This window comes from Manacus vitellinus, unplaced genomic scaffold, assembly GCF_001715985.3.
Source record: "Manacus vitellinus isolate BGI_N305 unplaced genomic scaffold, ASM171598v3 scaffold_29_pilon, whole genome shotgun sequence".
NCBI classification, from domain to species: domain Eukaryota; kingdom Metazoa; phylum Chordata; class Aves; order Passeriformes; family Pipridae; genus Manacus; species Manacus vitellinus.
This window is the reverse complement of record NW_021940207.1, coordinates 2,319,848-2,335,615: the sequence shown is the minus strand read 5'-3', so window position 1 is coordinate 2,335,615 and position 15,768 is coordinate 2,319,848. Positions and strand designations below refer to the sequence as shown.

The window sequence follows — 15,768 nt, the reverse complement described above, 5'->3', positions numbered from 1 at the left end:
CACAAACACCAGCTGCAACTTGTCAGAAATGCCAGAGAAATTAGGTTGGCTGCATTTTATTAGTCTATTAGCTGGCGTTCACACAGCTCCTTGTAAATCCTTTTTCTCACTCGGGGCATATCTTCCTGGGAGAACTGAAAAGGCTGGTCTAAGGCGAGGCACTTGCAGTACTGGGGAAAAGGAAAAGGCTTGGTTGAAATAAAGAACATTTACTATATGAACAATACAGGCCACTGATTGTAAAAAGCAGTACTCTTACCTGGAGCACAAAAACCCCACAGTCACTGTCATTTTTCTGTTGTGGAATGCACTAAAAAGAAAAGAAACAAGCAGAGACATGTTAGATCTTTATCCTTTTACTTCTCCTTTTGTTCTCTAATTCCTGTTTAAAGTCCAAAAGGAGATCATCATAGCGATCAGTTGTCTCGTTCTCAGAGCTGTTCTGCAGCACCAGAAACTGGAGTTGCAATTATTTACTCTGATCCCACATTTTGCAAGGTGACACTCAAACACCTTGTTAGAATAACACCTAACATTTAGAAAAATATATAGTGTAGGACAGAAAATAAATTACAAGTCTTTATTTCAAGTTTATTTTCTTTTAGTGACCTACACAGAACAGCTTCTCAATTAGTTTAAATAAATGTTTGTACAGTATTATCTGCTTTACACAGGACAAAACTGTATCAGCAAAGTCACACAGGCCTAGAGGAAGATTACTCTCAGCACCCATGCTACCAGCAGTGGCCTTCTTCCCCCAGTCACAGCAAAGGGTCTCAGAGAACATGATGAATGGTACATTGCCAGACAACAGGACTGAACAAGACAGTCTCAAATGATAACTTCCAACCTTCATTATTTCCTCAAACATGCTCAATTTTGATATGCAGAGCTAAAAAGTTCCACACATTAGTGCTGTTATGTCTCCAGCACTTGAAGAGGAGAAGTAATTGTTTTTCCTCAACTCTCAGATCTTCTCCCTCACAGAATGCAGGAGAACGAACTGACTGCACAGGGTGTGCATGAGTGCAGAGAGGAATCATTTCATCATTGTATCAGCATCTAAAAATAAACCTGTGTGAGGAGGGAGCTGTTGGGAGTATGTCTAGTGTGCAATGACCTGTTTTATATCTTTGGAGCCATTATGGGATGGCTACACAAATTACATATTCCCTCATTTACACTACACACAAGTTATTCCCTTTTATTGTTGCCAGACTTCGTTTACTTGCGATCAAACGCAATGTGCCACAAACAGCCCTGGAGACCAAAGCCCTCTATCCATAGCAAACATAAAATATTGGCAGTAGTAGCATCAGCCTGTGCCCTCCCTCACCAAACCCCATCCTTTTGGCATTCAGAACAGCCCTTTCAGGAGAAGGGAGGAAGCTGAGTATCCAGCTCATTCAGTCCTTGACCTCGTGTCAATATGGGCACCAGCTGCAGGTTTTGCTGCACGATATATAATTGTCCAGAGAAAGGCTCAGATCACCAAGTCACTTGCAGAAAGTGGTAAAGACCTGGTAGGAGCTGAATGAGCAAGAGAGCTCAAATTCCCATGTGTAACTACCTGCATCGCTCACAGCACCCTCCACGTGTGCAGCATAAACCCATTTACTACTTGTACAAATATATGGGTTTAGAAGCAGCCTCATGAAATCTCCCACAAAGTCAGATTCCAGGGCTCAAAGTGCTGCTATTACCTTTGTCACAGCAGTCTGCCAACCCTGAAGGAACTCGGGGCGATTCTTCTCTTTTGCTTCAGTCAGCAAATACTTTCGAATGTTCTTTAAAGAGGAAAGGAAAAAAGCAACAATATTATTCACCAGTTAAAGAACAGGAGAGAGACATTGCCATCTTGTCTGCTATCCTTCTGACAAGGAGGACAAATTTCATGTGAGCATTATTAGGAGCTGAGCTCAGATCTAGAGGTAAAGACATGAACTCTGGTGGGTGCTTGTGCCTTCTACCATCAAGGCTCAATTTGGTCTATTAGTGGGAGCTCTAACACCCCTCAGCCCCACTGCTATACTTCATACCAGACTAGCTGTGGCATTCAGACACAAGGTCAGAGTGTTCCCAGACATGCAGAGAAAGACAGTGCAGCCTGGCATGTGTTTTTTCCTGGCTTACTGGCTGACACCAAGGCCCTTGCGTTCAATACGATCACATTTTCCTGCCCGAACCTCAACACAACACGCCTGAGTTCTGTAGCTAATCAACAAAGCTCCAGGGACAGTTTTAGTGACATACAGGAAAAAATAAGCTGACACAAGCGAAGGGAAGGAAGCAAGATAAATGAGACTACGGTCTTGGGTTAAGCAAATCCTTCTACTTCTCTGTAAACAGGCTGGGGGTTTATAGCACAATTTAAACACACGGTAGCACACAAATATTCAGCTTAAGTGTGTGGATCACAGTGGAGTTTGGGATATTGCTCCCCTCCTTCCCCTAGAAAGGGCAGCAATAAAAGTGTCTCATGTTTGTGAGACATTCAGATACAAACACCTTGCCTGGAGTGGGATGGGAGAGGTCACATTGCAAGACTGCAGGAGAGACCACAGGGCTGCTGAGAGGGACCCCTGGTTTATGCTGCACATTCAGAAACTGGAGAGCATGAGATCTCTTGCTCCCAGGACAAACATTAGCTTCATCCTCAGCAAATGCCAGCAGGCATACTATCTTCATTCAGAAGTCCTAGCTGGGAACTCTCCTGGGTACAATAATTACTACTCTTCTGTAAGCCAACAACTACACACAGTTAAAAGTAGAAGGCTGCTGCATCAAGCAAGCAATTAAGTTGACAAAATTAGCTTTTGTAAGAAAGTCATTACAATTTGCTAGGCCCAGCAAAAATTTCCTGGCTGCTCTTTACCAGGAAGACTGATAATTTAACTCCAGTGTTTAGGTCACAGCCTTTAAAGGTTGCTGGGTTATAACCAGAAGCAAACACCCCGTGTGTACCAATGCAGGCCAAGGAAAAAGGCAATACACTGTTAGTAGCATGGTTACACGTAAACCCCACTGGGTAACACTACAGCATCTCAGTCCTGTTCTCTCACCCAGGTAACCTACCCTCAAAAGGACCACAATTCATCATTTCCTAAACACAAGTACCTTGACAGATGAAGGAATGACCCTCACTCTCCTTGGGGCTCGTCTGCTTCCCTACGGAACCGGGCTCTGAGCTCCTGCTTTTCACAGGAGTAACAAGACAGAGTCACCAAAGCTGTGCTGACTACATGGTCAGCCTAATTAGGCAATAGGCAATCTGACCTCAACTCCCAGCTCTGGTGTGACCCTCGAGATCTGTGCTTCAGACTGCTCAGCAGGACACACTGATTCTCGTTTCATACACGGCAGGACAATGACAGACATACTGCATTTAAAGTTTATGGCTGAACAGAAGAAAGGGGGGAGTGTTTGTTTAAGAAAACAGTTCAAACTTCACAGACACAGCTGTCACTCTTACCTCTACACAAAACTTAAAATGAATGCCTTGGGAATCATAAAATGAAATAATTCGACTGGGGATGTTCACAGTAATGAGGGACCAGTGGACTTCCAGGTGAATAGGAATTAACAAGAGAGTCTTTTTGAATAAGTCCACCTGGCAAGAAGAACAACAACATATATTAGATACAATTCCACAGACAGAACACAGCAAAGCAAAAGATTAATTGTATTCGTCTCCTCTCTGCCACCCCTTAACTGAAATCTTCTTTTATCCCCTCTGCTCTTTCACCACATTATTCACATTTATCTCATACACAATTTATTAGTAGGCAAAAAAAATACAGTTACAGCCCAGAGAGCAGCTGAGAAGCCTTGTACAGTACCACAGTTAGTCATCAGTGTATCCGTGGCAAATCCTGCTCACGTTGCACTACAACATTTGAGTTGAAGTGGGATTTCTTAGGTAATGACGGTAATACAATCGAGCCCCAATTTAGGTTAGCTACATATCTTCAGTAATGACACTCCTGCAGTGCGAGCAGATTTTTATCAGAGCTGCCTTGTGGACAGGTGACAGACTTTGGGGCATTGGTTGGCGAGAAGCTCAACACAACTCAGTAATGTGCACTCACAGCCCAGAAGGCCAATGGCATCCTGGGCTGCATCACAAACACTGTGGCCAGCAGGTTAAGGGAGGTGATTCTGCCCCTCTGCTGCATTCTCCTGACACCCCACCTGCAGTACTGCATCCAGCTCTGAGGCCTCCAACATAAGAAGGATGTGGATCTGTTGGAGCGGGTCCAAAGAAGGCCAAAAAGATGTTCAGAGGGCTGGAGCACCTCTGCTGTGGAGACAGACTGAAAGAGTTGGGGCTGTTCAGTCTGGAGAAGAGAAGGCTCAATGAAGACCTTTTAGTACATTCCATTACCTAAAGGAGCTACAAGAAAGCTGGAAAGGGACTTTTGACAGGAGCATGAAGTGACAGGACAAGGGTTTAGATTAGATATAAGGAAGAAATTTACTGTGAGGGTGGTGGGACCATGGCACAGGTTGCCCAGAGAAGCTGTGGATTTCCCAACCCTTGAAGTTCAAGTCAAGGTTGGACAGGGTTTTGAGCAACTTGGTCTAGTGGAAGGTTTCTTTCCCACAGCAAGGGCGGTTGCAATGAGATGATCTTTAAGGTCTCTTCCAATCTAAACCATTCCATAATTCTATGAAGCAGCTGTCATTACAAACACCCCAGAGAACCAGCAAGCTGTGCAGTTTGACTCCCTCTGCTGTAACACAGGCTGTGTGACTTGCCAGAGGAAGGCAGAGGAGTGCATGACACTTTGGTAAGCAGAGAAAAGGAAGGGGAGATGGTAGAGCGGATTCATCCCTTCTTGATCTAAACTTTGTAGCAGATGTACTGTGGTCACAGGCAAGCAAACAAGGGAGAAGGTCTTGAAGTACAGAATGAGTAGATCACATGCAACACCCCCAGTGTCTGTGTGGCAGATGATCCCTTATGCTTTTGGAAGCCAGCCAAGCCAGGGCCTTTCATGATCTTCCTTCTTCCAGCTTCTCTAGAAACGGGTGTCTAATTGCTGGGGTTTTGGTGGTGCAGTCCAGAAAATAAGCAAAAATAGAAAGCTGAACTAAATGAACTCATCCTGCGGGAAGATGTCTATTTTTTTTTAAGCACTGTGCAATTTGACCAGTACATAATTGCAACACTACTGGCAAAGACAGGTCTTTTGTAGGAGAGGAAAGTGTATTTTTTGAGTAACAATGGGAAGTTGAAGAGACAAAAAGGCCTGGGCATTCATAGCAGTTATCAGCTGAGCCTTGCTCACAGCAGTCCTTTGATTGTGACAAGCATCAACCCTGCTCCCACCTGCAGAAACTGCTTCCTGACCAGATTACAGCACACTCACTGCAGGGCAATCCATCATTCTTGGAGAGAAGCAGACGGATGTCAGCCAGCAGCAAGCTGAGACCACAAAAGAAAACTGGAAAAAGATAAATGAACTACACCTTCTGTGATGTCCAGCAACAGCAGAGCCATGCTAAACTCAAGGGTCCTCATGTGGCTTTAGCTGTTGGATTACTGCAGGTGTGCAAACCTGTAGCAGAAGAGTGGAAAGAGGCAGCCAAAAGCTGGGAGGGTCTTTAGTTAAGACCTGATGTACAGGAAGATTGGTGGCAACCCAAATTCACTTCACTAAGACAGCACAGAGTCAGATGACATGAGAATGGATCAGGAGTGTCAGTGTGATCCTTGACCAGAAGGGACAGCAGCTCAAACCACTGCAGCAAGACACAGAACAGGATATCCTGTATCCCAGGAGAGCACATATATAAAACCTGGTGCAATACTCTGGTGTGTTTAAAGAGCAGACACAACTTCCCCTTAATTGCATACTGCAGGATGAAGGAGTCTACAGAATCCCTCCCATAGAAATGCTTAGTCCTCAATCTTGCTTTAGAGATTCTTCAAGAATTTTAAGTGTAAATGTCTAAAGAGCTGTCCTGCTCTCATCTGGTACCCCCTCAGAAGCAGCAGCAATACAGGCTCTGCTTCCAGAATCTACCTTCATTTTTGGGGTTTTTGCAAAACTTGAGTTGCTGCAGAAAAAGAACTTTTAAAAAAATAATATCTGGGAATATTAAGCACCAATATTCCATCTCACTTTAAAGAGATTTTTAATAAATTATATGAATAGATTTTATATTTAGATAATGAGTTCATCTCTAGCATTTCACAGATGTGTGCTATTTAAGTGCTTCTGTAGAAAGATCATATATTCAAACATGGCCCTTGATTAGTCTTGCCCCATTGCCCATATTAGAAAGGACAAATGTTCATAGAAAAAAAAGGAGAGTATTGCTCTTTGTATTAGCTGCCTCTGAAAATATCAGAGCCCATGATCTGGTGCGGGTTCTGGAAAGCAAGGTGAATTCTATTCTTGCCATGAGAACAACAGTTTGGCTTATTAACCATGGGTCTCTAATTTCTGCTTTCTAGTACCTGTATGTGTTACTCAGGAGTAACAACTTGATTTTGTCACAGAATGCCAGTTTGAGATAAAAGGAAGAAGCAGAATTAAGTCTGGTCTCCCACAGATTAGTGTACCTGGAACTGCCAGGAGCAGTAGGAGACGTTTCTTGCAGTTAAATTAACAACTTGCATGAACATACACAAAGAGATAACCTACCACTGAAGATTTAGCCATTAGAAGTACATTTTCACAACATCCCCATACTAACTTGAACAGTGCCACACTATTTTTATCAAGCTCTCCCCAATTTGTTCAGCTCCTTTGCCAATCCATCCTTTGCAGATAACACGCTGTAACCCAGTTTCAAGTTAGTGATTCAGCCCAGCCCAACAGAACCCGAGAACTAACAAGGATACCTTTTTAGTCCATCGTTTTACCCCATTATATCCTTTGGTTACGAGCTGTCTATGAAAAAAGCTGTTAAAGAAATGAACCTAAAAAAGAGAGAGAGGAGGAATGAGCACAGAAATCTTCATGCACAGTCATTCCCCTTCCCCCAGGATAATTTATACAAAACAACTTGTAATGAGGCAATATTTAATGCAGGTTTAGAAACACAACCCCAGTAGGGACAAACAGAGGCTTTGCCAAGCCTAAACTATTGCTGCTCTTCAGCAAGCTAATAAAATAAGCCTTATTTCCCTATAATATATGATGTGAGCCACTGCAGCATTTATATTTACATTTTTGTATCTCCAGGCATATCATGTTTAATTTTTTTGTTGGGGACAGACTTGGGAGAAAAACACCATGATAAGGAATTATAGTTTTTGTTGTTCTTTACAGGGATCAAGGAAGAGAACATTGGACTGGAAAAGCGGGGGTGGTGAAGAAGGGAGTAACTTCTGGCTTTAGTTGCTGGAAGCTGAGACACAAAAAAAGAAGAATTCATCAAAACAGTTACGAGATTTAGTCCAACAACATGGTCTTCTGTATTCAACTACTATGGCCAGCTCCTGACAAAAACAATATTCTACTATTGAAAAGCATTTTTAAGGAATGACAGATCCATAGTAAAAATCTACATTTATGACAAAAAAATGTAGGATTATGTTAAAAAAAAAATTTAGCTCCAGGTTAACACTATTACTCTCTGTGCTTAGCTCCTTGCAATTACAGGAACAGATTAATACAAATAGAAATCTGCAACATCTGCTTTTAATAATTCTGCTAGTGTAGAGGTGGTAGAAGGCTCGAGTTATTACTTGAAAAAAAAAGTTAGAAAATTCAGCATCTGAGAACAGTCTAACACCCATTAGCTATGCCAACAGACTTCAAAACCACATTCTGAGGTACCAGCACAAAACCTCCCATGAGGATTTCAATTATGCACTATGAAGAAAAAGCAGACACAAGCAAACAGATACAATCTTCACTACCCCAACCCCAGGACACACTCGGGAAGTACAGAGAATACTAATGAAGAACCACCATCACCTCCCAATCAAAGCAACAATGCTCTTTCTTTTGGGCTTGAAGATTTTAAGAGTTACATTCTGCAGAGCTAATCTAAGAATGGTTTTGTTTGGTTCTTCCTTTGTGGTCTCACCTGAAAATTGTACAGCCCTACTAATAAACAGATGGGGTTTTATAATTGTCACTGCTGCAAATTTAGTCACAGAATGGGGGGGGAGGAACTTGTTTTCTTGATAATTTTTCTTTGCTTTCTTTTTCTCAAGTGCCACCAACAGGCACTGCAGTTGCAAAGCAGTAAGCATTCTGTTGAGGATGCACAAAACAGAGTCCTGCAGAGTCAATACTGCCAAGGAACCAAGCAGCTCCACATCAATTCACATTCACCAGGCAGGCAGCTGACACAGCTTGAGCTGTTACAGCCCCCACAGCTACGAGGTGGGCGGGAGGGTGAGTGCAAGCAGCTCATGTGCATGGTTCAGATGCTAACACTCATGGTTTGTCATCTCAGCAGAAATTCATCTTCATCAGAAATTTCAGCTGAAACACCAGACTGGTAAGCAAGGGCATGGACACAGCACTTTAGAAGTAAATAAGCTGGAGACAGAAACCTCCAGGGGAGAGAGAAGAGTGGGATGGGTGAACACTGGCCAAGTGTCTTCTACAGGTATATCAGCAACATTAAGCTACCACAGAGACCACCTGCAGAGCTAATACAAGTTCCTGAAACAAGAGCAACACCACTGAAAAGGAACACCACTCGAAACATCATTGAGCTGAATCTCGATTCTGTATCTGAAATTCAGTTTCACCCTTCCCCCTCAATGTCTCAATAAGGTACATTTGCATGATAGCAAAACCCCTCACCTTTTCAGGGACTGCATCCATTACGAGTTCACCATACATGTTAATTATCTGTAAGAGTCAGTAAATAGTTGAATACATACAGCATAATATTGTAAGACCCAAATTCACAAGTTCCCACAAAACATAGGACCCTTCACATTAAAACAGCAATATGGAGAGAAGCCTTTACAGTAACATGGTCTGAAGGACAAGCACTCTGGAACTAATAGTGGCCAGCCTGCAGAGAGATCATAACTGGCTGCTTCAAGTCTCTCTCAATCTTAAATGTAGTTTAATTCAATTTAAATCTATTGGTGCATGCCCTGGGCTCTGCAGCCTTCTCAGTTTTTTGGCTGTGGGCCACAGTCTGCTATTTCACTTCATTGTTCTTAAAATCTGCTCGAGCTTGGGGATGGGGGGAGTTTCTAAAACCTGTATGGGTAGCCACTGTTTTATGAAAATAGTGCAACATCACTTTTTCAAAAGGAACCAGTCTAGCTGTGACACCTCACAGCTTCCAGACTAACTGCACTTGTCACTGTAAAAGCTACCCACCACTCCTATTTCTCAAACATAAAGTAAGGATAGTCCACCTGTGATGTTAACAGAAGATGCACAACTGATATTCTAATACAAATGGGCTAAAAAGGACTAGAGAAGCACATGAACACCAAGCATTTCTGACCTGGTCATTCAGCCAGTTCTGGCCTTCCAGTGTAGCCAAATCATCCATATCTAGCATGTGCTTATTATAGAAGACCCGGAAATTGCAAGTGGAGGGTTTTGGATGTTTTTCCCGATACTTCATGATTTCCCTGGTGATAAAAGGTTTTCTAAAACAGGATTGAAAATGTAGAGAAAAATTAAGTCAAAGTCATGTTAAACAGAGTTCTGTTCTGCTAGTTGTTAGACATGGAGCATGCAGTAGCAATGCAAGCAATTTGTCCTTTACCAACTGTAGAATGTGCTACACACCTATGGGAGAAATCTTCATTAAAGACTTCTTTTAATCTTCCCATGACATCTTTTTCACAGAGTGGTACTAAACTGCCATATTTCTTCATAACTTCATCTAGGAATCCTTTAAATATACCAGAAAAAATGAAAGTGCAAACATATAAAAACCTTCTGAGTCCACCACTCCAACAAAGCAGCCAGTTCTTACGAGCAGCAATCAGTGCACCCAACCAACACACAGCACCACACATGGCAAGCATATATTTAAGAAAACTAAGCTCAAATTGGCAGCGTTATATAAAAGTAGGGGTAGGGGAAGAAGCACAAAAACAGAGACGTGTGAATCTGATCACTCAGCTTTACAGGAAAAGATCAGACCCCGTTCTTGCCATATATACACAAACCTACACATACACATATCTACATCAAATTTAAATCATTTTACTGCAACATGAAAAGCCATCAGTTCCTGCAATGGGTTTCACTGAAACCACAGTATCCTGTCCTTATGGCAGGCAGAATTACTCTCCTCAAACACAGGTAGCTTTAGCTGGCAGAGTGTTTCCAGTCTGCTCAGTTCTGCTGCTGCCACCATGGCAAACGGAAAAGATGCCAGACAGACTCCCAGCAAGTTTAATTCCTTTACCCTTGTATCACAGGGATGGTATTTAAGGTGACATGGACAGCCATGTCAGCCTGCCATTGCCCAGGAAAGCACTGGGCGACCACAACAGCAGAAACGAAAGATACTAACTTCTAAGTAATGAAGAGATGAATGCTGGAGGAATTAAAAAACTTAGAAAATAAGATTTTTTTTTTCTTCCTCAAACATAAGACTGGAAGACTAGAGATATAAATTCCACACAAGCATCCAAAACGACTTTGAGAACGAAAGAGAACAGAGGGAGAACAGGATTTCAACACTTGCTAGTGAACAAAAGAAAAAAGACCAAGGTGTCCAGTTTTTTGAAAATGAATTTTCAAATGCAGCAGAAAACACATATTCTGTGTAAAGAAAGCTCGATCTGAGATCAGAGTCCAGGGAAACTGCACTAATACGACGCCCAGGACTCTTCTCAGGCCGGGATGTGATGGCAGAAAACATCACTACACAGTGCAATGTATGTTCAGTTCTCTGCTTACCAAGGCTTTAACAATATTTCCTGGAAACTTCCAAGGTCAAGATAGGAAGAAGCAAGATGAGAGAAACATTCAACAGAAAAAAAGTGGCAGAAAAACACCACTAAGAATAAAAAAAGAAAGGAGAGAGACCAAGGGAAAAAACCAAAACACGAGTCGAGAAAAGCAGTGAAGATATAACAAGTGTGACAGAAGGATGGCAGGGAGGATTGAGGAGCAAGATCAGACCACAAGGAAACATTCTTCATGGGAAGATAACCTTTCCTGCAACTCTGCCTCACATTTGCCTAACAACTTTTATCCCTTACATCTCAGTACATGGTGACAGGGAGGACATTTCTCACTCTGGGTAGCAGTCTAGATAGACAACGCATGGTGCTTATGAGTGCACCTTATTCTCTTTCAGTATATAAAAATTTAAAAAGCTTTTCATTCATACACTGAGGAAGAACTGTTCTTGTCATTACAATTAACAGCAGCAGAGTTCCAGGAGACTTCTAGCTAGACCCTGACCTCACTTGGGCTGGTGTAACTCAAGGAAGAAACATAAAGTTCAGCCCTGGTGCAAACTCAGATACCCATAATGAACGGGATTTACCACAGGGCTCTGTTTGATACCTAATAGCACATCAGAATGCACTAAGCAGTGCAGCCCATTAATATCCAAGTTCAGCTGCTGCAGAGAAATTTGAAACTTGAGAGCAGCCCTAATACATCTCCTTCAAGCTTCTACCCCCGGAACTTTTGCCAGGTTAGCACTATCTTTTAGGGTGCAGTTAATATTAACACTCCTAAACACACAAGAACTCCTATACATAGTTATACTACAACTAAAATTCTTTTTTTTTTACAGTTTGTCAGCTAGGAAAACTCAGAAGTGCTATACTAACAGTATATGTGTATGTACAGTACGAATACGTATGTAGCGTGGACTTGGCTTCAATCCTCTGAGAGGAAACCTCAGCTCTGAAGGAAACAGAAATTGGTCTCACCTACTTTCATACAGAGGTTAGGTAAGAATTCTCTTAAAATTGTCAAGTGTGAGAAAGTTTAGTGCATCTGCTGTTTGCCTTTTTATTTTTTTAAACTATTCAGGCCTGTCATGAACAAGAACGTGACTGCCTACCAGACTACAAAAACTTAACCTTTGCCATCCCCATACAACCTTGGTTCTTGACTGTTACAGAAAGACTACACCCATTTTTCTGATGGACAAACTTCAAAACTCCATTGCAGAAGTGGTCTGTTCACTGGGGTACCACAGTTTCTCAGTTTCTCACAGTGTCTGGTCCTTGCTGGATCACATAAAGCCAGTCACAGAGAAACACCTCCCACACATCTCCCATGCAGATATGGATGTGGAAAGCTAAATCCTTTTTTGAGGTTCACTGTCTCCTTTTTCATATTTTGCTTTAGAGAAACAATTGCAAAAGTGAAGGACAAAAAGGTGGGCAGAATAATCAGAGCATGTCAAACTTCAACAATCCCTTTAACACTAGTTAAAAACAGCTTCAGGTGTATGGGGCTCTATAAAGGCAATTTCTCCAAAGGAAGACCTCAGCTGTCAGAACATCACTGAACTTACATTAATGGTATCAGATGGCACAACGTGTTAGCTTACTGCTCCTTACGATGTGTGTAGTATGCTGCTATACATAAATGAGACACCATTACTATTTTTACCATGTTCCTCTTTGGAGAGACTATCATATACTGCATGCTCAGCATTGAGTAAAAAAATCCCAAAGCCTTTTTGCTGAACCTTTGCTAAGTCTAGTTTTGCCCTTTTAAAAAGTATTGTCTAATAAGATTCATTAAGCCTACTTTATGAACAATCAGAGAGAAAGCTAAGGGACAATGAACAGTATTTGGCTATCAAAACCTGAGTTAAAGCGATTTAGTTTCAGTCTAAGAGAGATCAAGAGAAGAGAGGATAAGGGTGGAAGTATTAGAATACCTAGGATTTTCAAAAACCTAATTAAGAGTAATAATTTAAAACATTTAAAAAACTGAATCATCTTCTGAAACCACATCAGACATTTAAAATTTCCATCAACAATTTTCCACAAAGATTCCAATTAAATTACATTGTATTCTCTAAAACAAAATAAGCAGAGGCACCCCTCAACTATTCCTTAGAACAGCTTGTCAGATAACCATTGGTTTGTCCTTCCTCCATGCAGCTCTCCTCTTTGCAGCCTCACTTCAGCAAGTGTTATGCTAAGCAGCCTTTACAATTCACGATAAGAAACCATTTTTATAAAGGAATTAATGCAACATGTAAACTCCACAATACATCCAGCAGTTCTCAGGAACTCCTGGATGCCCTAAGATATGTAAAAGGTGTACCACAAAGCCACGTTGCCAACTGCTCATCAGCCACCCGGGAAGCTTTCTGACTGTTCCTTTTGCCTCCCTTCCGAGTTCCTGATTTCAGTCCTGTGCTTTCCGCTGAAGGCTCCTCGAGAGGACTTTTACAGTAAGGGTGATCTAGTAATTTTGAACTAAAAATGTCCAAGGAGCCCTCTACTTCCATTTGGCTAGAGCTGTCCTCATTTTGTGTCAGCTCCATGGATAAAGGTCCATTTGCAAAATTATCATCAACAACAGAATCCTGCACGGAGGATTGCGACAGCGTCGTTCCATCTACACCCATAACCTCCTTGGATTCTGCACCATCTCGATCTGAAACAGCAATTTGTTTTTCTGTCGCGGGGGCAAAAATGTCAGAACAATGATTCTCTGACAGAGCCCCATTGGTCTCCACCTGGTGCAAGGCCTCTGCCTCTGGAGAAGCTCTAACGTGCAGTTCTGGTGGGACAGCATCCACACTGCCATCCTGCCCTCCGGATCCCGGACCCTCAGAACACGGCTCAGCAGACGGGAACGCGTCCTGTGTACGGCAGATCTCGGGTGCACAGATTTCATTCTCCTCACCTAAAGATTTGGGTGTATTATTGTTCATATCTGATAAGCTGTACCGGTTCCAAAGACGGCTACTTTTAGATTTCCAGTAGGAAAACCAATTACACAATCCACTTTCAAAATCCCACTGAAGCGTCTCTTGATGGTCCCTTGTAGCTTTCTTCACCCACCTTGGCTTGATTTTTCTCAGTTTGCAAGTTTTGCCTCTTGCTCGAAGTTTCGGGGATTTTATGATTCTATACCGAAACCTAACTATAGAAAGTTTCTTATGCATCATAAATAAAAATCTCTTTTTTACACTATGATGGTTAAATTTGGACCTCTTCAGAGCTGTCAAGAGGCCACAAGTTCCATTCCACTCCCTTTGCAACAGCATTTCCTTTTATAGTTGTTTAAAACTACCAGGACTGTGTTGCCCTCACCATTATTGCTCTCCTCCCCACTATATACAAAACCACCTTCCTTTACAGGTAAGGCAGAACCTTCCAGCGTACCACATGAGACATAATGGATATTGCCAGAGATGCTATTAAGAACAGCAACAGTTTCAAATTCTTCATTCAAGGGATCTTCACTCTCAAAGGGTTCATTGTTGAGTTTCCTTACTGCTTCTCCAGATGGGCTTTCGGTTCTGCAATAGGGATGGGATCTTTTTACTCTCAGTAGTTTTGTAAGGAAAGCTGTATGATTCAAAAGTAGGTTTTGGACAGGATTCTGCATTTAGAAGCACATGAGGAGCCCACCTGCTTTGGAGCTCAAGTGTCTTCCTTATGCACTGCAGTCTTCTGTACAGTTTGTTGGGATTTAAACTCACAAATAGCTGAGCACTCTGTATTTTCTTCTAAGTTAGGAAAAATTGCTTTTGGAAGCAGTATTTCCCAAGCTTCCCAAAAACAGCGGTCCATCTTCTAGATTGGGCCAGCAACTGACTTCTTTTCCAAAGCAAATGTCTTCTATGGCTTTTCATTTTTCTGCTGCATTATGATCTTGAAAAACAGCTGAAAGAATAAGGGAAATTAATTCAGAGTTATCTGGAGTGTAACATAATAACAAAACACTAAGGCACATTCCTCAGGCCACATGCCTATCTAAAATTCCACCCCTCCTCCAATCACAATCCCACATTCCCTTGGACATTTTCACTTGCACCAAAAGGAAAAATAAGCAATAGTTGCAACGGTTCTGTGTGCAAACAAGCTCTTCTCACTCACCTTCCCTAAAGGTAAAGCAATAAACAGGTAATTCTCACCCATCCCATGCTCCCACTATATATTCCTCTCTAGCCTGAGGTTAAATCTCGAACTGCCCACGCTGTAGGGCAAGCACAGTTAACTACCATGCCTCAAAAGGCTTCTGAAAAACAAAACTCTGAAGTCCAAGTAATCAACAAGTGTGTGCAGGCATCCGACTCCATCAGCACTGTACAAAGCCAACCCTTGTTCTTGTGCAATAAACATGAGCAGCCTCTGAAAACACTTCACGTGCTCACACAAAATCTTCCTTTAAAGGAACCACAATGCACAAACTGCCACAGAAATTTTGATTCTCTCACTAGATAAATGACAAAGTTTACTCCATGAAGTAGTTCCTCTATATTACCAGCAACAACTCCCTCCATACCATTCTATACTCTCACACCATCAACTTCTATAATCAGTGTTTATCTTTGCATTAATAAAGCAATACCAATGCAGCCACACCAGTTAATAATCTTAAAGATCCCTTTTCCCACTAAAAACCTGCATCTCAAAGTGTTCAATAACGATATATCTGAGACTACACAAGAGTGCAAAGCCTGCATAGTAATATCTGTTTATCTTCACTACATAACTAAAAATATCAATTCCAAGTTAGACGAATCCGGAAACACAAGGGGAAGGCATCAGCTGCACACACAACATGGGATGCTTCATGCAAATTGCCCCAGCCTCACCATGTATTTTACACCAGTTTGAATTTTTCTCAGATTCAGAAATGGAATTTGTCCTGC

General features: G+C 41.9%; 1 protein-coding gene across 1 annotated transcript; it reads right to left on the bottom strand.

Moving 5' to 3' along the window:
- Positions 1–16: 16 nt before the first annotated feature.
- On the bottom strand, positions 17–14,281 carry SENP5 (SUMO specific peptidase 5). Its single transcript, XM_008924477.4, has 9 exons — positions 13,203–14,281; positions 9,732–9,837; positions 9,442–9,589; positions 8,778–8,825; positions 6,854–6,931; positions 3,473–3,610; positions 1,704–1,787; positions 260–310; positions 17–170 (listed from the first exon to the last, which is right to left on the bottom strand). Exons 1-9 carry the CDS (start codon positions 14,152–14,154, stop codon positions 60–62), a joined length of 1,716 nt encoding a protein of 571 aa, XP_008922725.1. The 5' UTR covers positions 14,155–14,281; the 3' UTR covers positions 17–59.
- Positions 14,282–15,768: the final 1,487 nt, after the last annotated feature.

What these genes read in the sequence shown, in the direction of transcription:
- SENP5 (XM_008924477.4), bottom strand. Translation starts at nt 14,154, where the DNA reads ATGCTGTTGCAAAGGGAGTGGAATGGAACTTGTGGCCTCTTGACAGCT. An exon ending in ATTTTAAGTTTTGTGTAGAG is followed by an intron (nt 1,788 to 3,472) that starts GTAAGAGTGACA and finishes TCCTCTTTAAAG; the next exon opens with AACATTCGAAAGTATTTGCT. An exon ending in GTGGGGTTTTTGTGCTCCAG is followed by an intron (nt 171 to 259) that starts GTAAGAGTACTG and finishes CCTTTTCCCCAG; the next exon opens with TACTGCAAGTGCCTCGCCTT.